This window comes from Scyliorhinus canicula, chromosome 19 (genome assembly GCF_902713615.1).
Source record: "Scyliorhinus canicula chromosome 19, sScyCan1.1, whole genome shotgun sequence".
Taxonomy (NCBI): domain Eukaryota; kingdom Metazoa; phylum Chordata; class Chondrichthyes; order Carcharhiniformes; family Scyliorhinidae; genus Scyliorhinus; species Scyliorhinus canicula.
Genome location: NC_052164.1, coordinates 34,659,306 through 34,682,613, shown reverse-complemented (window position 1 = coordinate 34,682,613; position 23,308 = coordinate 34,659,306). Strand labels below are relative to the sequence as shown.

Genomic DNA, 23,308 nt, shown 5'->3' with positions numbered 1-23,308 from the left:
CAGTGGTTAGCACTGCTGCCTCACAGCGCTGAGGACCCGGGTTCGATCCCGGCTCTGGGTCACTGTCCGTGTGGAGTTTGCACATTCTCCCTGTGTTTGCGTGGGTTTCGCCCCCACAACCCAAAGGTGTGCAGGGTAGGTGGATTGGCCACGTTAAATTGCCCCTTAATTGGAAAAAATGAATTGGGTACTCTAAACTTATTTTTAAAAAGAAGCAATGAGTGGTTCATGAGTGGGGGAGACTGGAAAATCCCACCTTGAGAAACAAATGAATAACAATAAGTGGCAAGCCAGCTTGATGATTGACAGTGCCTTCGAATCAAATCGGCTGTTCCCTCATTTTAATGAATAGCAATTTGTGTTAAGAAATGATGAGTTAGGAGGATCAAGAATTTCCAGTCTAAGAGGAGGAACACAACACGACACTTTGAGGTTTCAAATTGTTGTAGCAATCTTCTGATCAACAAGTGCAAAGATTAAGGCTGAAAGGTTCCTCATATTTTCAGAATTTGTTCGCGTTGTTACAGTTCATCACTCAACAAGCTGGATCCCTGCCAGTTGGTAATGCAAGATGTTCCAGCAGGTTTTGCTTTACCTCTCTCCTTTTCTCTCTTGTAAAGAACAATCGCAGATGAGAACAGTGTCACTTGTGATGCATCTACCAGGTTGTTGATGAAGATGAGAAACAGAGCAAGCTCCCTCAGGAATCTTGGCATAGATATTGCGGTGCAAATACAAAGAGCCATTTATTATGGCCAAATGCTTGCATTCCCTGGGGAAGCTGCACTAATCAGTTACGCCACTAGAGGCAGTTTCTCATTTTGGCAAGAATGCCATATTGCGGCTCTTAAAATGCCAAGAGTTTCTGGTATGTCTCTTTACAAAGGCAATTGCTTAATTTGTAGACTCCGATTCTGAATGATCCACAGTTTAGCTGATTTATCTGAAGGCACAGTGAGCAATTGCATAGCAAGTTGATTAATGGCACAACTGCTCTCCAAGTCACCGAAGCTTCCATTAGTTTTGACAGAGAGCAGCAGAGATATCCGTCTATCAGTATTTGGGTCTAATTTGATCATTTATGATGAGCAAGCAGGAAATGTCATACTTTCAACTACATTTGGTTGCCACCAGCTGACAGGAAGCACTGAAATGGATGAGAGTAAAAGAGCAGCTATTAAGGAGACCATGCACTTTTCATCCAACCTGCCTTTGGTCAGATTATTGCTTGGCAGATATTGATGCAGCTTTAGTGATTTGCACGACTTAATTGGAGCTTTTAATATCTGACATTAGGCTGCAGATGGATTTTTGGCAAATGGGATTAAGTCAGTTGTGGTATATGAGGGTCAATTCTTCGATTCCAGGGGCGGGATTCTCCGGGAATCGGCGGGGCAGGCAGAAGCGGCGCAGTGGAGTGGCGGGAACCACTCCGGCGTCGGGCCGCCCCAAAAGTGCGGAATCCTCCGCAACCTTCAGGGGCTAGGCTGGTGCCGGAATGGTTTGCGCCCCGCCGGCCGGCGTGGAAGGGCTTTGGCGCCGGCCCAGCCGGGGCCGAATGGACTCCGCCGGCCGCCGCGGGTCTGCACATGCGTGGGAGCGTCAGTGTCTGTTGATGTCATTCCCGCGCATGCGCAGGGGGGGGGGTTCACCTTCGCGCCGGCCATCGTGGAGGCCTACACGGCCGGCGCGGAGGAATAGATTGTCCCCACTGCACAGGGCCGCCCGCAGATCGGTGGGCCCCGATCGCAGGCCAGGCCACCGTGGGGGCAACCCCCGGGGCCAGATTGCCCCGTGCCCCCCCGAGGACCCGGAGCATGCCCGCACCGCCTGGTCCCACTGGTAAGGGACCTACTCCAATTTACATCAGCAGGACCTGCATAGAACGGGCGGGACTTTGGCCCATCGCAGGCCGGAGAATCGCCGGGGGGGAGCCCTCCGACCAGCGCGGTGTGATTCCCACTCCCGCCAAATCTCCAGTGGGAGGGTCGGAGAATCTCGCCCCAGGTTCCTAGTGGGGAAGGGAGCATGGATGTGAGAATTGGGGCTGTAATCACTGTCGTCTTGGGCTGCAAAAGTGCTGAATCATCCTAAAAATTCCATCATTCTTGATGGGTGATAGAGGGGTTGCATTTGTTTTGGAATCAGATTTCTCCTTTCACTATCAGTATTTTACGCATTGTGAGAGACACGCAGCTGAAAGTCGATCTCAGACCTCTGTCTTTAATAAGCTAACAGCAGGATTTTTCATACTGTTCCTAACTCTATTGGATGGGAAATCAGGGTTGCCAAATATATCTGCATTCCTCTTGAGGATGAAAATTCAGGCCTTGGTGTCTGATTTACATTTGCGAAATGGCTTGATGGCCCACACAAGGACATTTAAAGCTCTCCAGTTTCGGTCCCATTATTTTGAATATGCCTGCCCCAGGGTGGGGTTGTGGATAGGGAATGGGGTGGGGTAGGGGGTGGAATGTGGCGGGGGGGGGGGGGGGGGGGGAAGAGAATGTGGATGGAGTGAATGGTGGCACAGTGGTTAGCGCTGCTACCTCACAGCGCAAGGGGCCCCAGTTCGATTCCAGCCTTGGGTGAATGTGTGGAGTTTGCACTTTCTCCCCGTGTTTGTACGGGGTTTCCTCCGGGTGCTCCGGTTTCCTCCCACAATCCAAAGATTAGGTAGATTGGCCATTGGAAATTGCCCCTTAGTGTTCCAAAGGTTAGGTGGCGTTACTGGGTTACGGGGATAGGGTGGGGGTGCAGGCCTAAATAGGATGCTCTTTCAGAGGGTGGGTACAGACTCGACGGGCCAAATGGCCTCCTTCTGCACAGTCGTGATTCTACGGTTCTACAATGTTGCGTGGGGGGAACTGTTTCCCCAGTGAGGCGTTGTGACAAAATGGACAGATATTTGAACTGAGTTTGAAAAAGGAACAATGTTCAGGGTTTTGGAGAGAAAAATAGCACTGAGTGAATTGCTCATTCGGCGAACCGGTTTCGACATGATGGGCCGAATGGCCTCCTTCAGCGCGGTAACAATTTACTGTTTCTGTGATGGATGCATTTTCCTCTGTAAGGTACTGTGTTGGGAGAGCAATTCTGCAAAACTACGACAACTCTCTCATTTTTTCAGTTACCTGAAGACCTTCATGCAACAAAACCATTCTCACTTCTTGAAATCCCTCATTAAATCAAGACACTGAAATTTGAAAGATAAATGGAAAAGCAGAATATTTATAAAGGGTAAGATAGTGAGAAATGCTGGCATTCAGGTGGACCTAGGTGTCCTTGTAGACAAATCACAGGGCGTTAACACGCAGGGACAGTGAACAATTGGGCAGCCAAGTGGTATGTTAGCTTTCACGACAGAAGAATTGGAGTGTCAGTGTAAAGAATATTTCCCGCAATTTTATAAGACTTTGGTAAAACCAAGGGCAAAAGTCTTCGCCTTGTACCGCTGGTAGCAGAGTTAGCGATGAGGCAGAGAATTCAGCGTCATGAAGAAAAGGGGATCGGCGCCTGTTTCCAATGCCCCCTGCCACCTCCCGTTGGCGTCGGGAATCGAGGCTCACGCCTCACGGCACTGGAAGGGTGTAAATGTTCACTGCAGCTGCTCTCCCATCCCATGGAAACCCCCTACGGACACTGTCAGGGAGGAGGGTGCACTGAAGGCCAACCCAGGGCCTGCCAACAAGGAGATGATCGGGATCTCCATTTCTTCTGAATTCCCCCTCCCGCCACTGGCGTATCTCAAGGGTAGCGGGCAGAACATGGTAGCATGGCCCCGTCCGTGGCACCAGTAAGCCAGCCTGAGCTATCTGGCTCCAGGACCTCCAGAGAACATCCATCAAGGGCATCAAAGGCCACAGGGCATAGAAAGCAACAGGCTCCCTCCACCTCTGACGTGCTTCCTGGAAACATACCTAGATGTTGCAGTAGACCATGAAAGATTGAGAAGAGAGAGGATTACTTAGTGGGCACTGGGCGGGTAACTATCTATAACACGGGGATTGAAATTGTCAAATGTTCACTATTGAAACATGTCACACCTGATACATGTCAATCCTTTGTCACGTTAATATTCTCAGTGGGCCTGCCTGCTTCCCCACCATCTGCTGCCTCCCGCAGCCCCCATCCCCCGCACCACGGGCACAGTGGTCCAAACTCAAACGCCCCCATGCAGAGTCCATTCAGAGGATGGGTGTGACTGCGCTGTCAGCAGAAAGACAGGAGTCAGACTTTGGTATAACCTGAGGAGCACCAGAGCAAACCTTACAGGGAGTGATTATCACCCTCCTGCCTTGTATATTGACCCACTGATAGTGCCGACACAGGCCCATCACCCTGGAATGATGTTACACAGACCCTTGGAGGGTGGAATAGGGTTGTCGGAGAGGGAGGGCGTGAGTGGGAGGGGCAGTGAATGGCAGGGGGATTTAGTGGAACAGAGGGATTGGGGTGGGAGGAGCTGCTTGGGGGGAAGGAGAAGATTGTGAGGAAGGAAGGATTGGGGAGGGGGGGGTGCTGCGGGAAGAGAGTGAGCTTACAGATAAAGACTCGCCTGATGAGAATGAGAAGATTGAGTCCTCCCTTGTCCTCCGGGCATGCCGGACCTTGACCCTTGACCCATCCCATGACCCGCAAATACCCCAAGCCTCTCTGTGTGTCCCACCCTCTCTGAGTGTCATCCAGCGAGCCAGTTGTGCTGGACAACATTGCTCTGCACACTCACTCCGGGCCACACCAGGAGTCCCTAGACCCCAGACCCCTGCCGGAACATTAGGGAGAGTGTGCTCAAGTGCCCTCCCTTGATTCTTTGGTCCTGAAGATATCCCCAGTGCTGACGGCCAGATCTTGAGTGTTTGATTATTGGCTGCTGCCGATATGGTTCTGACGCTTCTAGAGTTCTGACATACAGTTCAAGCTTCAATGTTTGATTGAAATGCGATGCAATAATCATCGTCTGAGACATGGATCGTCTGCCCATGAGAAGCCATTTGAAAATATTATGTTCATTAAGCAGACAACAGTAACAAAGATTTGAAAATCAACTATGTAACATTCCACATACCACACTAACCAATAAAGAACAATGAAATGTCACCGTTCTATATTGGTACCAATACAAAGCTATATCAGTTCATTTTCACAAAAAAAACAAACACACGGTTTAACCCCTCGCAATTTCTTCAACAGAAATGGAGGATAAACGTGGGAATGTGTTATCATGTCCAGTACATTGTCATAGAAATGAAAGGGAAAATGCTGGAAAATCTCAGCAAGTCTGGCAGCATCTGTAGGGAGAGAAAAGAGCTAACGTTTCGTGTCCAATGACTCTTTATCAAAGCTTTGACGAAGAGTCATCGGACTCGAAACGTTAGCTCCTTTCTCTCCCTACAGATGCTGCCAGACTTGCTGAGATTTTCCAGCATTTTCCCTTTCGCTTCAGATTCCAGCATCCGCAGTAATTTGCTTTTATTGTCATAGAAATGATCTGTCCATCATTGTGTGACTTGTTCCACGTATCAGTGCCATGGTCTGCCCGGAGCCACAGCTGTTCAGGCCCCTCCCACATGGCCCACCCTCAGCAGAACCAAATCCTGGCATCCACATATTTGACCGGGGTTCAACGTGCAGTTGAACACCCTGGACTTCCAGCTTGTTTAAACCACGGTGACGTGCGCTTACCTGCAGCACTCACCACACCGGCAATCTGTGCAAGAATTTCTTCCATGGAGTAATCAGGTGAATCAGTGTTGCACAGCTGGTGCCGCAGCGTCTTCTTGCCTCAAACCGGATTGCCTTCTGTACCCATATGTGTCCCCCCGCTGAGCCCAGTGTTTTAGGACCCAGAAATGAATCCTTCTTTCCGGCTACAGAAGAGGAAGGACACAGCAACAGCAGCCTCCAGGCATCTGCAGCCATCAGCAGGAGCAAATAGCAAACACAACCTGCTGCTGTGTAGAGTTCTCACATCTAACAAGGCAAATTCCTCAGTCCTGGAAGTGTTTGATAGGACAGACAGTGATGGAACCATCAATTCTACGGACACGTGCTTGTAGGATTAGAATAGCGGTTTTAATATACTTACAACAGAGCCAGCCTGTTAGCCGTTGAACTTTCGGTGAACTGGCTGGCTGACTCTGTGGCACGGATCTTTATACAGCAGCTCCAGGGGGAGGAGTTCTGGGCGGGGCCAATGGGGGAGCCCAGTACAAACTCTCGAGTACTCCCAGAGCTACTCCCCCTGGTGGTCAGGTAGTGCAACTGCACTTAAAATATCGGTACATATATATACTGGGAACAGAGTGACATTGGTAACTTATAATACCGTGTGAATCTCATTCACCACAGACAGGCAATAACCTGTCCCTATTTTGGGTCTCCACAATATTTAAAGTGAAAAAGCTCCCCCCCCCCCCCCTTTCCCGGGCCCAGGAGTGACCTTGAACACTTCAGCCGCTCGATGAAGCCAACCTTCTCGAACACCCCCACTCCCCCGAGCACTGAGCCAGTCGCTCCAGGCCCTTGAGCTGCAGGCTAGAAAATGGAAATGGCTACCCACCTCCCCACTTCCCCTCAGCAGCTATTGCACCAACTTCACGTTTTTAAAACGAGTACCAAACAACGGGCACGAGATTTCTCGCTGGGGAGCCGGTTAATTCCCGGGAGGCCGTTGCATCCGACTTCAACCTTACAAAACTAATCCTAACCCTGAGTAGCTGTTGAATAGGAGTTTTCCTTCCAACTTGGAGAATCATGGAATAATGCAACAGAGGAGGCCATTACTGTCCATCTGAAGGGAGGTCATTACCTCATACTTTGAACAGGATCGTCTGAACACGAACACATCTTTTGAGCCGCAACCGCCAGTGATCCCCTCATGTGACAAGTTGAAAACCTGCCCCCTCAGCATTGCACTTGGGTGAGTTGTTGCCCTTGATGGGTTTGATTAAACTGCATCAATACGTTGGCAGTATTTCACAAAGCAGTGCCATTTTTCTTTCGAAAAATGACTGAATAGTGTCGTAGTCTTTTATTATAAAGCGTGTCTGCTTTTGCTCCATTGGTGAGTGTGTGTTTTTCGAGGTTGAAATCAAGAAGCCTTTTGTGCGATTCAGTCAATTTCCATCCCGTTTAGCTCTCCTTACGTGCTTTGGAAGTCAAAGCTGTCAGGAGAACAACATAACCTGTTTCGTGACAAACGTGTGGAGGCGACTGCCCATGACGTTACTGTACAAATGCTCAGTGTATTGGCTGCAAATCGTCTCTGTTTCTTAGTAGCTGTACTCATCCTGAAGGACTGAGTTCTCTGTTAAAACAAGGAAAACAGGAATTGAAGGCACTATTCATTCGCATTTTAATGCCAACTATAATTTCCACCTGAGGTGCTTTTACTTTTGCAGTGAAACAGTTGGTCTTCCCCAAGCTTGAAGCCAAAATTTGTTTAAGTTGGATTTCATTTGAAAGACAGCAAGTTGCTACTTTAATTAAACTGCTCTTCTGTCATAGAAAATACATAAAAGATAAATTAATAGAATACTTGGGAACCAATTGGATATTTTAACTCTTGTGCATTTGGCTCGATCTAGAAAATATGGCAAAATTTCAAAGGAGAGAGCTTCTTGTAAAACAGATTTACATGCACCAGTTAGTGGCAATTGTATCCATACTTCCATAAAATGCACAACAATTAACTCTTGGCATTGACGTCCAGATGGAACAAAGCGCTTAAAGGTAATTTCCTTTCTGATGGGTAGCAGCCTGCAATAATAGAAAACCGAGCAGCTAATTCTGTTGCTCAATTCCATTTTAAATTAACAGCAACATTGCCTGAGACAGCCTTTATCCTGCCAGTAATTTTTCAATTTCAGCCAGAAGTGTTTTGACAACTTCTGATTAGATTTAGATTTAATTATAGTCCTTTTTTAGCTGAATACCTTGTGAAGACTGATGTGGACTCAAAATGGTGGGATAAGATGGACCACCCTATTTCAGCCAACAATATGACTGACGTTATCTTCTCAAGGGCCTGGCACTCCAACTAGAGTCTGTCTAATTTGGGTGATAGGTACTTTTAACCTGTAAACCGGGGTCCTGTAATGTACTTATGGACCCTAAACCCGCTCAACAGCTGGATTGACTGTGTAAAATCGCCACATGTCTTCAGCTGATGGCTGATGCACCGTGAAGCCCAGTAGATAAGTCTTTATTGACCTTTTCTGCGTCCTGGGAGGAGCAGAGGTGCTTCTTTACCCTCCACAAAACCAATCTGGCTTTTTATTGCAGTAACCTTCTCCCATGAATAGAAACCCACCCTTCCCTTGCACATGCCTTTTAGAACATAGAACATAGAACAGTACAGCACAGAACAGGCCCTTCGGCCCTCGATGTTGTGCCGAGCAATGATCACCCTACTTAACCACGTAACCCGTATACCCGTAACCCAACAATCCCCCCATTAACCTTACACTACGGGCAATTTAGCATGGCCAATCCACCTAACCCGCACATCTTTGGACTGTGGGAGGAAACCGGAGCACCCGGAGGAAACCCACGCACACACAGGGAGGACGTGCAGACTCCACACAGACAGTGACCCAGCCGGGAATCGAACCTGGGACCCTGGAGCTGTGAAGCATTGATGCTAACCACCATGCTACTGTGAGGCCCCAAGTTAAAGCTTGGCCACCTGCTATTACAATAGCCCAGAGTTGGCGGGTCGCCCAAGGGCACCAGTTTTGAGCTTACTGGCCTTATGTCGATGAGGTCCAGCCTTTAACATGATCAGGCCTCCAGTAGGCACAAACTACCTGGAGTATATCCAGATAGAACCTCCCCAGCTGTAGATTGGGGGTTGGGAGCGGAGAAAGGAGGACATTGAGTTTCCTATTCAGAAATAAATTCAGAAATAAATGTCACTTGGCTTATAAGGTGGGCTCTATTGAAATAAGTATTACGTTTTAAATAATTTTGCTTTGTGAATAAAGATGACAAGACTGTGCAAAGGCCAAAATTCTGCTATTTGATGCCGTGCAACAATACTTTGGGTGCCACGTAGAGCCAGACATGGAAGGCCCCAGCCACATTACAATGTTACAGGTTGGGAGGTAAATCTCTTGACAAGACCTGGCAGTAACTGCTGCTGACAGTGGATAATGAGTTATCTATCGAGCAATAGTAATGTAAAAAGCACTGGGCTGGATTCACCGTTTTTGTGGCTAAGTGCTGACACCGGCGTGGGAACTGCCGTTTTACAACGCCAAAATCAGTGCCGAACCCTCACCGATCCTGCAAGCGGTGAGGGCTAGCTGCAGCGCCGGGTAAAACTCCCGGCTCCCATGATATAAATGGCTGGAGAATGGCCGGGTCCATGGCCGCAAATGCGCGCGGTGACGACCTGCAACGGCCGCGCCGTAAAACATGGTGCAGGCCATGCGCGGACCCAACCTGCCAAATACTGCCCCCCCCGGCCACCCACCACCAGTCCCGCCAGCCCTCACGGAAGCCCCACCCAGCCAGCAGCATGGCTCCTGCCGGCTGGGGCGATGCTGGACACAGTCTGCAGCCGCCACGCCGGGTTCCCGACCACTGAGACGACACGTCAACTACACGGTCGGGAACCTGGCCCATTGGGGGCGGATAATCGGGGGAGGGCCTTCAGCTGATGCGCCATTGACGTTCAAACGGCATGCGGTGCGATTATGCCATTTTGAAGGGGGCGGAGGATAGCAAACCAGCGTCAAACCTGCGCTGCCCCTGATTTGGGCCTTGGAAGGGATTCTTCGCCCGATTGCCGATTACGATGTCAGTGTCGGGCAATGGTGAATCCCACTCTGTTTCTGAAAGAAGAATTCCTTTGAATTCACAGCACAGAAACAGGCAATTAAGTCCAATTTGATTCAGTATTTATACTCGAACGAACCAGCCCTTCATCCAACTCTATCAACATGTCCTTGTATTCCTTTCTCTCTTGCACTGTTATTGAGTTTCCCCTTAAATATGTCAATGGTATTTGCCTCACCTACTCCTTGTGGTAGTGGGTTCCACATTGTAGGACTTTCTTCTTAAATTCTGGGGTTCTAGCCAATGGGTGTTGGGTGATCAGTGAATTAGCTACTGGCCTACTGACCACAACTTTTCGCAATATACATTAATGATCTGGGAGAAGGAACTGAAGGCACTGTTGCTAAGTTTGCAGGTGATATAAAAATCTCTAGAGGGACAGGTAGTATTGAGGAAGCAGGTGGGCTTCAGAAGGACTTGGACAGGCTAGGAGAGTGGGCAATGAAGTGGCAGATGGAATGAATGCAATGTAGAAAAGTGTGAGGTTATGCACTTTTGAAGGAGAAATGGAGGCATAGACTGTTTTCTAACTAGGGAAATACTTAGGAAATCAGAAGCACAAAGGGACTTGGGAGTCCTTGTTCGCAATTCTCTTAAGGTTAACGTGTAGGTTCAGTTGGCAGTTAGGAAGGCAAATGCAATGTTAGCATTCATGTCGAGAGGGCTAGAATACAAGACCAGGGATGTACTTCTGAGGCTATATAATGCTCTGGTCAGACCCCATTTGGAGTATTGTGAGCAGTTTTGGGCCCCGTATCTAAGCAAGGATGTGCTGGCCTTGGAAAGTGTCCAGAGGAGGTTCACAAGAATGATCCCTGGAATGAAGAGCTTGTCGTATGAGGAAGGGTTGACGACTCTGGGACTGTACTCGTTGGAGTTTAGAAGGGTGAGGGGGGATCTTATTGAAACTTCCAGGATACTGCGAGGCCTGGATAGAATGGATGTGGAGAGGATGTTTCCACTTGTAGGAAAAACTAGAAGCAGAGGACACAATCTCAGACTAAAGGAACTTCTGCGGCAAAGAGTTCCACAGATTCATCATCCTCTGGCTGAAGAAATTCCTCCTTAATTCTGTTTTGAAGGGGGCAGAGGACAGCAAACCGACGTCAAACTGCGCCTCCCCTGATTTGGGCTCCACTTCTATCTATGTCTTGTGGTCTTATGACCCTATGGCCGTCATACCCAGATCCAGCCTAATCTGGTGGGGCTGCATTAGCTGGCTATAAAAATTCCTTATGAATTAAACTTAATTTTCAGAGAAGTGGTTGTACAATCGGTTTTATTCATTTGTTTTTATGTGTCCAACTGAAGTATGATAAAAAGGTCAGGTTAGCTACAGGCAATGTTCCAAACACTAAATCATTCTTTCGCACAGGAAAAGATGATCTCAAATGTTCACAAATTAATCTGGACATAGAGATGAACCGTCACTGTTATTGGAGATTGAATGGTCGTAGTCTAACTTTTCCAGCCTCAGCCTCGTCAAATTGTAGATTAACCGAAGGTGGATCCAATCTAGTGAGTCAGCCCAATTGTTTGCTGTGATTTAAAAGGAGTCACCATACTCCCAGATGACCTTAGGCTGCTTTCCCCTTTGAGGGGGAGAGCTGACCGGTGGTGATTTAACTTGAGGATCTGCACCCTTCAGTCGAGGGGCAAAGTCAAGAAGGTGGAGCCTTTATGAATAATCTCAGCCGGTACAGGAATTAAATCCACCATGCTAGTATCCCTCTGCATCACAAACCAGCTGTCTAGCCAAATGAGCTAAAACGAGACAAAGGGAATGGTGCCTTGGGAATCTGCATATTAAAGTGAGACTAGCTGTCTCGCTCTCGTTTGCAGATTTGCTAAAAGGTTTGTGGACGGTCACAACGTGTCGCGAGATTGCGTTAGATCTCAGCTAGGCGCTGTGAGCCACGTAGATCCTGGGAGCAGGATCTCCCGGCTTCTATTGGTCACGCTATGCCGTGGTGAGCTGCTTTTCGGGTGCAGTATTGCTGTTGGACGTGCCCAGTATCTTGTTTTGGGCGTGTTTAGTGTGGTATTTCTCGCCACCTCCAGACCTTGGCAGTGCCACCCGTGCACTCTGAGAGTGTCACCACCCCCCCCCATCTCAGCAAGCCCGACAGTTTTCAATGGAGTTTGAGTGCTTTCTTCGCCTCCCGCTTCCCCCTCCACAGCCATGATGTTCAGTCCCCATTTGTAAATACTTGCGGTAATTCGCCCCCACGAGACCTCCGCCTGAGAGGGGCAGAGCAACGCAGAAGAGTGGCGCATCGCGACGAGGGGAACATATTGGGTCCAACTGCCGGTTTTATACATCCATGCCGGCACAGGGTATAAACCTCGTTTTCGTTGCCAGGGAGGAACCAGAGCATGGCGCCCAAATTGCCGACGGGTGTCAACCTCAATTTTTGCTGGGTGCCCGTTTCTCCGCCTGATTCGCGTTTCCGATGTCACGAGGCGGAGAATTCAGCTCTTCGACTATTCCCTGTGGCATAGCATGAAAAATTCTTCTAACCTCTCTCTTTTTTCCTGTCGTCCCAGTATGTCAAATCTCTCTTCATAATATAAGTTGCCCATCCCTGTTGCTAAATTTACATGATACAGACTTCAAGGTTTTTCAATTATGGGGTACCTAAAAATGCATGTGGTCATCTAACTATAGCTGAATCATTACTTTGTGCGCGTTTATCATTACCCCACTTACAAAACCCAAAATGCTATTGTTGTTTTCTATGGCTTTACGCATTCATAAATTCATGAATTTATGTATTTTGAGCCTCTGGGTCATCCTGCCTCTCAACAATATCTTTCTACTGAGTGTTTTCACCTGTTGTGTACTCAAAATGAATCAGCGCAAACATCTCCTCCTTAAAGTGCAGCTGTCACCTGTCTTCCCATTTTGTTTGTTCGCCCTATTCCCCACCTCTCTTTTTTTAATGGCGATACTACTAACTCAACATTTAGTATTTTGTCACAGAAATTATACCCACGATTAACTCGCTTTAGGTCTTGCAAACCTTTACATTGGAGAGTCAGCCAGGAGAAGATGTTAAGCTAATTTATTTTCATTAATTATCTTTTTTTTTTGGGAAGCATTTTACAAAGTCAATTTCTCGTAGGAAGCAATTATTGGAAATTTTGATACATGCCCCCTCCCTGCCTTCTCTACCATTTTCAGTCTGTTACTTTTAATGGGTGGGAAGCCATGAGAGTCGGGTTCCTAAAATGCCCTTTCAAAGAATGTTGTGTAAAATCACCCCTTTGATCTTCGCAGTGCACCCCTTAGCTGGTTGTGTGTGCCCTGGGCTGTTTAGTGAATCTGTTAGCAATGCTGCTTGTAAATGTTCACAAGAGGGCAGAGGTAGTTGGTATTTTAAAAAAATATAATTTTACATTAATTTACAGGATGTGGGTGTTGCTGGTTAGGCTACCATTTATTGCCCAACCCTAGTTGCCCTTCAGAAGGTGGTGGTGAGTAGCCTTCTTGAACAGCTGCAATCCTTGAGGTGTAGGGACCCCCACTGTGTTGCTAGGGAGTGATGTGTTGGGTATGCTGGGTCTGTGAGGTCTGCGTTTACCAGAGCAGTGAGAGAGACAGGCTACCAACACTTGTAGAAGTACAACTCTATTTTATTTAACTATGAGCTGTTAAACATACTTGCACTGTGGGTTGACACTATGTTAGGTTGACTGGAGACCTGAGGCTAACCTGACCAGGCTATACTGCTAGCGCATGGTAGATGTTTGTGTTGCTGATCACGGGCTCTGGCTGTCTCAGAGGCTGCATCCCGAGAGATGGGGAAAACAAGTGCCCTCTGGCTTTATAGTGGCCGTGTCCTGTCTGGTGATTGGCTGCTGTGTTTTGTGTGTTGATTGGTCTTTCAGTGTGTCAGTCATTGTCTGTCTATGCACCATCATATACTTGTGTGTATATTATGACAGGGAGGGAGTTCCAGGTTTTTACCCCAGCGACAATGAAGGAGCGGTGATATATTTCCAAGTCAGGACGGTGAGTCACTTGGAGGGGAATCTTCAGGTGGTGGGGTTCCCAGGTATCTGCTGCTCTTGTCCTTCTAGATGGTAGTGCTCATGGGTTTGGAAGGTGCTGTCTAAGGAACCTTGGTGAGTTACTGCAGAGAATCCTGTACATGGTTCACATGGCTGCCACTGTTCGTCAGTGGTGGAGGGTTTGAATATTTGTGGAAGGGGTGGCAATCAAGCGGGCTGCTTTGTCTTAAATGGCTTTGAGCTTCTTGAGTGTTGCTGGAGCTGCACTCATCCACATCCAGGCAAGTGGAGAGTATTCCGTCACACTCCTGACTTGTGCCTTGTAGATGGTGGACAGGCCTTGGGGGGTCAGGAGGTGAGTTACTCACCATAGAATTCCTAGCCTTTGACCTGCCCTGGTAGCCACAGTATTAATATGGCTAGTTCAGTTCAGTTACTGATCAATGGTAACCCCATTATGTTGATTGTCGGGGATTCAGCCATGGTAATACCATTGAATGTTAAGAGGGGGGTGGTTAGATCTTCTCTTGGAGGAGGTGGTCAGTGCCTGGCACTTGCATGACGCAAACGTAACTTGACAACTGTCAGCCCAAGCCTGGATAATGGACAGGTCTTGCTGCATTTGGACATGGTCTGCTTCATTATCTGAGGAGTCGTGAACGGTGCTGAACATTGTGCAGTCATTTGCAAACATCCTCATTCCTGATTTTATGATGGAAGAGAGGTCATTGATGAAACAACTAAGGATGGTTGGGCCAACCTTTCTCCTCTTAAGCCTTCAGTGAAGGAAAGGGGCCAATCACAACTTAATTTGTCTTTAAATTGCAGCAGATTGTCATTAAATTGCAGCAGATTGTCATATGACTGGATCAGTAACCCAGATGTCTGGTCAAAATAATCCAGAGGATGCAAGCAGCATTGCAAACAACACAAGGACGGGATTTTCTGGCCATTCCCACCTGTGGAATCTTACAGTCCCGGTGATGGCAACCACCTGTCGCAGGTTCCCTGGCACCGGAGGATGTGAACAACGGCAAACTCTGTTGGCACCGGCAGGTCTGGACGATCCAATGATGGGCTGCCACCACCACCTCAAAACTCACCAGCATGGAGAACCCCGCCCAGAGCTTGTGAAGCTGTCAGAATGTTGTAAAACCTCAGTTAATTCCTTAACATTCTGTAAATCAGAGTTCAAGTCCCACTTCAGGCTTGATGGTCACGGAAAGTTAATTTGTAATGTGGCCGAACAGGTTGATTATCAGCCTATAAATTCTTCCAATACGCCTAATGACAGGCGGTAAGAGCAGAAGAGTTACCTGGTCAGCCACAGTGCAGAAGGTAACAGAAAACTACTGCAGTACTTTGCCAAGCATAATAATGGGCCACTCTAACCGAAGCCCATGGTTGCCAATGTCTTTTGAGGGCAAGGTAGCTGAAGGAGGAGAAGGAATGATCTGCAAGGAAGAAAATGTGCCTTCGGTACTTGGTTTGGTCTATATGCGACTCCAGCCTTGCATGAATGTGATTGACTCTGAAGCAATGTTCCCTCTAAGAAAGTGTGGTCATGCTGCAGAAACCTTAAATTATGGTCAAGGAAACCTATGGGGTCACGGTAGCGCAGACGGGAGGCACGGTAGCACAGCGGTTAGCACTGTTGCTTCACAGCTCCAGTGTCCCAAGTTCGATTCCAGGATTGGGTCACTGTCTGTGCGGAGTCTGCACATTCTCCCCGTGTCTGTTTGGGTTTCCTCCAGGTGCTCCGGTTTTCTCCCACAGTCCAAAGATGTGCAGGTTAGGTGGATTGATGCTAAATTGCCTTTAGTGTCCAAAAAAAAAGGTTAGGTTGGGTTATGGGGATGGGGGTGGAGGTGTGGGCTTAGGTAGGGTGCTCTTTCCAAGGCCCGGTGTGGACTCGATGAACAAATGGCCTCCTTCTGTACTGTAGATTCTATGATTCTATGCACTTGAAATCGCCCCTGCTGTCTTAAAACAAAATGACAGGGTACGTTGTTCTTAACTACTCCCGGAAGTGGTCCAAAAAGCGACACAGTTCTCAAGATAGTCAATAATTTCTGGCCTTTTCAGTGGCACCCATGTAGCAAGCATGAATACTAAAGAAAATATATGTTTGGACTTAATTTATTTCTGTTTTTCTTTCATCCTAGGTATCTCTTATTCAGATGTTGAAAGCCACATTGAATCCTGCAAACCTTGCACAATATGTTCAGGTACAAGAACCATTGAAATCCCTTGCATGGATAACTTTGACACTTCCTGCATTTGCACGGATGGGTATTACGAGGATCCTGATAATGCAGACGGAGAGTGCCTTCAGTGCAATCTTTGTAATGAAGGACATGGAGTACTGGAACGTTGTACTTATAATCAGAACACAATCTGTGAGATATGCCCTCCAGAAACTTACTCCAACCAGAAGAGCAGTGCTGATCCTTGTCTACCCTGCATGGTCTGTGAAGAAAATGAAGTTTTGATTTCGGAATGTACGCCGATCAAAGACGCCGTGTGTACCCGTAAGTCCTGCTTTTCTTTTTCCTTGTGCGTCATTCACTGGAAGTGTTAAATTTGGATTTTGCCGTCAGCAGTGAAGGAGCATGAACAGACATTCATTGTGCTCACACTTTCCCACCAATTTCCCATGAGCTTTGACAGTGGAACCTATGGTAATTAGGAAACCATTTCAGCTCAACAGATGCTACAGGGTGTCTGGGCCCTGTGGAAACAGGGCAAGCAACTTTGTGTCTCTTTAAATCCGATTCAATAATCATACATGAGGCACACAGAGTCTGGACCGGGAAATGTCAATTAGAATAGTTAATTCAAGGCCAAAATAAGTGCAATAAAGAGAGGGAAAGAAAACATTTTTTTAAGAAGTTGCTCAATTTGTTTTTGTTTTAAATCACCAAAAATAACTAAAAGGTGATGAATAAGGCTGCAAGCTAATATTTATTAGCTGAGGGGTTAAGCTATTAAGCCCAAACCTTTTCTGGTGGTTTTGGCGAATACGTATTGCCCTTCCTTGGGTGTGAATCCCCTTCCGGTGGCTGCTGAATTCTCCGGAGATAGATGAAGAATGTAGACCGCTCGATCGGCCGTGCGCCCGAAAATCCGACTGCGCCGATCTATCCCCAGGCTGCCTATTAGGCTCTCCCCACCCCGGTGTCCGATGCCCTGCCTCACCAGGGCAGCTGTGGACTCACGTGAGCATCCCAACCGGTGATTAGAACCACACCGTCGGGAACTCGGCCCGTGGGGAGCGGAGGATCGCTGGGCTGGCCTCTGTCAATAGCTCCACAGCCGCACGGTGTACTCCGTGAACACGCCAATTCTCGGGTCCCGAAGAATCGCCGGATCGCCGCCGGGCCCGATTTTGCCGTGAAGTTGGATTCACACCCCCCCCCCCCCCCCGCCGAACGCGATTTCGGAGTGGGGCTGTGGAGAATCCAGCCCTTTGTCTAATCAGGTTCATTTGATTCAGGGATTTAGGTATCCAGTGGTTAGAAGAAACGCTCGCCAAATTGAACTTATTTCTACTGGTGAAAAGAAAATAGAAGAGTGTTTAAATGTTTGTGGGTAACAGTCGAGGGAATGTAACTTTGACTATGAGATCGGACTGTGGGTACATATAGCCGTTATTTCATTTGGAATTTCTGATTAGAGATTTTACAAGGGCGAAATTGGTTTCTGTTGCATCCATTTTCCAGACAGAAAATGGGGCGCGCAATTCTCCGCACTCACGACGGTGCGGAGAATAGCGGGGTTCGTAAAAGTTTACGGCCACGCTAGTCTGACGCCCTCCCGCTATTCTCCCCCCCCCCCCCCCCCCACGCCCGACTCCCGATACGAATCGCTGCCGCCGTTTTTTTACGGCCAGCAGCGATTCTCAGCTGGCCGATGGGCCGAGTTCCAAGCCCTTTACGGCTGTTTTTACGAACAGCAAACACACCTGGTCTGGCCGTTCGTAAAAACGGCCATAAAGTGCCGATTTTTAAAACCATGGCACCGATTGGCACGGCAGTACCACGGCCGTGCCAAGGGTGCCATGGGCCAGCGATCGGTGGGCACCGATCGCGGGCAGCGGGTCCGATACCCGCGCACTCTTTGTCCTTCCGCCGCCCCGCTGTATCACTTCGCGGGGCGGCTGAGGGGCATCCCGGCCCGCGCATGCGCGGGTTTCGCGCAAATGCGCGATGACGTCATCCACGCATGCGCGGGTTGGAGTCTTCCAATCCGCGCATGCGCGGCTGACGTCATGTGACGCGTCAGCCGGCGTAAACTCTGGCAAGCGGGCTTAACGAAATTCGTTAAGCCCGCGATGCCGGAGTTTACGGCGGCGGCATGCTAGCCCCGACCGGGGACCAGAATCGGTTCCCGGTCGGGGAGGGGGAGGCTGGCGTCAAACCCGCCCGGATTTGACGCCAGCCTTACGATTTCTCCCTGTCTGGGAGAATCGCGCCCGGGGTGTGTGGTGGACGGGGACAATTAATTTTGAGGGACTGTAACCTCTGTTCAAGAATGCCTGAAGTATGTTAGATGCCATGGTTGGTTTTGGCTGCTATTCTAATGTCAGAGACCCAGGATATGTTAATAAGGGGCCTAAAACACCTTTTAAGGATCCATCCTTAGAATTAGTTAATGTTGTATCGAACAGTCATCTGTTTCAGTTAGTTTTCTGGTTCACAATGTGGTCTAACCAGGGACCACTGCAGATAGTCACCAGTACAATTCTTAAAATTATCTTTATGGAGGAAATGGGAGCAGGAACACAAATCTCCTTCTGGCTCCACAATGCTTCTGAAGCACTGCTGGCCCCAAAATGTAATCTCTCACTGTTCACCTGTTGCTCCCTACCTGCTGGCTTACCTTCACCAGCAACAGATCTGCGAAGGTGACTCTGGATAACTGATTACCAGTCAACAAGCTGATGAGGCCTGAGGCCCAAAATCATGAGAGGGCTATTTGTGTCTGTATTCTGTGAAACAGAATAAACCAGCTCAGTTGGCACTTGATTTCCATGATACATCACAAATATCTTCTGTCCTGCAAGATATTAGTCTGGCAATGAGGTGGGATTGCGGATTTTCCTAGCTGAACAAATTTGGGTTGGAGATGCCTCCAGCCGGGGAACTTGAAGGTTTCTTTTGCTGAGAAATAGGCTTAAAAATTTGGTATTAGAAAAAAAGCTGTTTCTGCACATGGGTGGACTGAGCTTTGAAGATGGCTGCATCAACAGATATTATTGGACACCTGGGAGAGTAGTTTCTGGTGCATGCTTCCAAACTATATCGCACTTGGAAACATGCCAAGACTAATTTCTACCTTTACGAAGTACTGGCACGAATCAACAAAGTTTCTCCCAGTCTAGCCCCCACACTTAGGGTGTGAATTAACTAAATGGGGACAAAGTCCCATAGCTGGGAACAAAGTCCCATAGCGAGCGCGTATAGTCGCTATTTAACATGCCGCCAGCAAGAAAGGAGGCCACAATGGGGAATGTGCAGCCAAGGCTACACGTAACCTTGTTTTCTGCGCTGAGGACCTCCACTCGTAAGAACCCCTCAGAGTAGCGAGAGATTGAGACAGCTTTTTAAAATGGCATCCAGATCTCTGGACCCCCGACCCCTCCCCAAGCCACAATTCACTATGAGGGGGTCACTGCCACCTCCGCCCCCCCCCCCCCCCCCGCTCCCACCCCAATACCTGCGCAGGGCACTCCCAGCCCGAAAACAGTTACACAAAAAAATTGCAGCTTGGCACCTTGGCTGTGCTACCTTGGTGGCACTGCCAGGGTGCCAGGTTGGCACTGTCAAGTTGCCAGGCTGGCAGTGCCAAAGTGTCTGGATGGTACCAGCAGTGCCAGGGTAGCAACCTGCCAAAGGGCTCTCACTTGGGGGCCTCCAGTCCCCTAGGAGACCCCATGAGTGCCGTTCTGTCTGGCCCCTGTTTGTGGAGACCAGTACTGAATGGCACTCACCCAGCATCTCCCTTGCGCCCACAGAAATGTTTTCATCACTGGGGAGCTGAACATGCTGGCCAGATTGGTTCCTCAGATATCGGGCCACCATTTTGAAAGGTTTCCCCGATCTCGAAGTGAGCTTGAGGATCTCCACACTCCCCCACCCACTTGTAATGTCACCCCCTACACGCATGGGCATCACCCCCACACCCCAAGTGAGAATACCCAGCAATGGGATTTTTAGGGCCCCTTTTCAGGTCTCCCCCCCCCCCCCCCCCACCCTGCTCTCAAGAACCACACCTTTCATCCTCCCAATGTTTATGAGACCCCTTCATACCTGGCCTTCATCCCCCCCAGCCTTCATACACCACCATCATCATCCCATTAATGGGCATGGTCCCTCAGGCCCTAACCCCTGGCAGTGCCCCTGCAAATTTGGCAATGCCACCTGGACACCTTAACAGTGTCAGGGTGGCAGCGGCAAGGTTCCAGGCAGGCTGTGCCATGGAGCCTGGGAGCTGGGGAGTGCCCGGATGCCACCCTGACCTGTCCGTGACTACCCAGCAGTCTCCAATGGCCTAGGAAACCCCCTGGTGCTGTTGCACTTGGTCAACGTTTGTGTGGACCAGTGTTAGATGGTGCCCAGTCTGAGCCTCACTGGGGAGGCTGTTAGTTCCCGGGAGCCCAAATAATCCGGTGTCTGCATATTTGAATGAACCTAATGGCTCTTTGGAATAGCGGGTCAGATCCAGATTGTGACGTCTCGCGAGTTTGGTTAAATCTCACGACATGTCTCGAGCGTCACGAATCTCGTGATGGGCCTCTCGCGAGATTTAACGACCTCATCACGACAATAGGCCGGGCATGACAAGGCCCTTAAATTGAGCCCGATGAGTGCAATGGTGCTGAGATGTAGTTTTGTATTTAGGTCTCCCACATAGAGAATTACAGATCTCTTCTGTGTGGCCAGGAACTGTACTGAGTACATATTAAGCACAACCCCATAGATCGGATAATAGACAGATGAATCAATGCAGAGAAATCTTGTTCTCTTTTGCTTTTATGACAGCTATGCTAGGTGAACCTGCCTCCATCTTAATGGGGCAATGATACAGCACAGAAGGAGCCATTTGGCTCATCTTGTCCATGTCGACCCAAAGACACTCAGGTGCGTCCTGAATATATTGCCGTCTTCCATGAATGTTTGGCTTCTGTTTTGAGGGAGTAAATTTGAAGAAGAGCAAATTTTAAACAATAACCTGGATAAAATTCTTAGTTTCTGCCACACTGTTCCCCTGTCGGCAGAGCTTATATGTGAATGAAGATTGTGACTCCTCGGGGAAATGGATCGCCCAGCCAATGGGCATTTAGAACCCTGTCCTGCACTTGATCTCTGCGCCTTATTGGCCACAGTGCTTCCAAGGCTGCTGGGACAGTATTGTTGCTTGTTTTGGTGAGTGTGCTTTACACCCAATTGGCTCTGTTTTATCACCTTGCTCTAGAGTCGCCAGGTATCTTTACAATACCACCACGGGGTTCAAGTTCAAGTGCTGATCAATAACTCAATACACCAGTTAGTAAGGTTCAAATCAAAACACATTTATTATATACACAGTCAATCGATACTCATGCATAAATACTACAAAACTAGACTACTTCTACCACTAAAGGCCAATACTTAGGTTTTGGAAAAGGAACCCACTGGGTCAGGGAACAATGGCCTCTCGTTCGATCCTGAGACTGCAGGCTTCCAGCTGGTATGGACTAAGGGTCAGGAGCGCCTATCTCGTACCGTGCGTTGACTGGACACTTACTTGTTGGTGCAGCTGCTAGGCAGGTCTCTGTCAAGAGTTGTTTTGAGCTGCTGGGAGACCCTGCCAAGAAGGACGAACAGAACTTGGGGACTCTATTTTATAGTCCCCAGGGGTTTCGTGCCCTTGTGGGCGGACCCTGTACCTGGTTCCAATTGATTGGACTAAGTTCTGATCATTTGAATTGATTTCTCCAATACTGGAGCTGTTCCCTGATCACTGGGCGGTTCCTAAGTGTCCGTTGGCTTCTTTTGTTTTGGCTCCTGCTGGCGCCGAGGAGTCTGGCTTTGCCTCGATTATCTTAACTGTTGCTATTGTTCCCGGGGATCACTCATCAATATGCAGATGGCCGTCAGTTTCAGTGCTATCTGCTTTTCTGCGAGTCTAATATACAGGAAGCTTGGCATTCTGCTTGCTTCCCTGTACCTGTCCACTTTTCCCTGCGTTCTTAGCGAATCTCCATTTTAAGTCGGGAAGTGGCCAACCCAGGTGGCTACGGTATGGCTGGCACTGTATTACTCACATTCATCTTTAAATAAACAGCCTTGCATTGCCAGTGCTGTCCAGTGGCAGTGGCTTTACTGCTGACAGTCCCCACTTGATTGACCAGTGCCTAGCTGAAGCAGTCAGCCCCACTTCTGGATCGCATACTGAACCTGTAATTCCCTGTAATCACCTTTGAACAGGCAAGATACATAAAACTACCTCATTGCAGATGTGATATGGCACTGAACTGTCTCTGTGCTGTTACAGGAATTGACCGATAACCATGATGTTGCCTGCATGGGCTTCAAGCAGGGTTGCGAGATCTGCTTGTCTTGGTTTATTTACAGTTCTTGCATCTGAATCAAAAGGTTTAGTCCCACCTCAGTTTTGAACACATTCTCTGGGCTCGTGTCTAATGCAGTCGTGCGGTAGTGCCTGAGTTGCCTTGTTGAGGAAGGGCCCTATCGCTTTCTCTCCTCTCTTTCTGTGGTTCAGATGGATGCGAAAGATCCTATGACACTACTTGAAGAAGAAGATAGATATCTGTGAGAGATCTTAGTTGCCAACCTGCGTTCGTCAGCCTACACCCAAAAACAAATTAACTTGTCATTCATCTCTGCTGTTTGTGGGATCCTTTTGTTTAGAAAATAGCTGCTGCATTACTCACATAACAACCGTCATCCACAACGTGCGAGACACTGCTGAAGTGTTTTTGAGAGATATGACCGAGCACAAGTCTTTCCGTTCCTTTGGGTGGCGGGGAGGGGGATCTATGCCAGTGCCTGGAAGCAGACCCCAGCTCTGTTTCCACCTGCAGAAAGCAAATTTATCCCTCAGCCTTTTCTTAATTGTGTTTATTTGCTCTTTACAGCACTTTACTCTCTCTCTCTTCTCTCCTTTACCACTGTTTTTCCTTCTGCTTAGTTTGACTTACCGTACCCCTTTATTTCATTCTTTTCTCTTTTCTTTCTTTTTCAATATATTTCCATACATTTTTCTCACTTTTTGGCCTCTTGTCAGTTTTTTCCACTTGCTGTAACATCAGAGCTACCACTAGGGGGCCTGTGTGGTGCTTCCTTAGGGAACATGATATAAATCACCTGACTCGGTAAATTGCCTCAGGCGCTGGGCCCAAATGAGGACAACTGAAGTTCATCTCACTTGCGTCTGTTTCTTGCAT

The 23,308-nt window shown here is 48.4% G+C and overlaps 1 protein-coding gene across 1 annotated transcript in view; it reads left to right on the top strand.

Annotated features, from left to right (window-relative positions):
• Window positions 1-23,308, top strand: part of ngfrb (nerve growth factor receptor b) — a 193,477-nt gene that overhangs the window by 46,566 nt on the left and 123,603 nt on the right. The window contains exon 3 of the mRNA XM_038779107.1: window positions 16,023-16,388. Coding sequence (XP_038635035.1) covers window positions 16,023-16,388 — 366 coding nt within the window. The remainder of the gene's footprint in view (window positions 1-16,022; window positions 16,389-23,308) is intronic.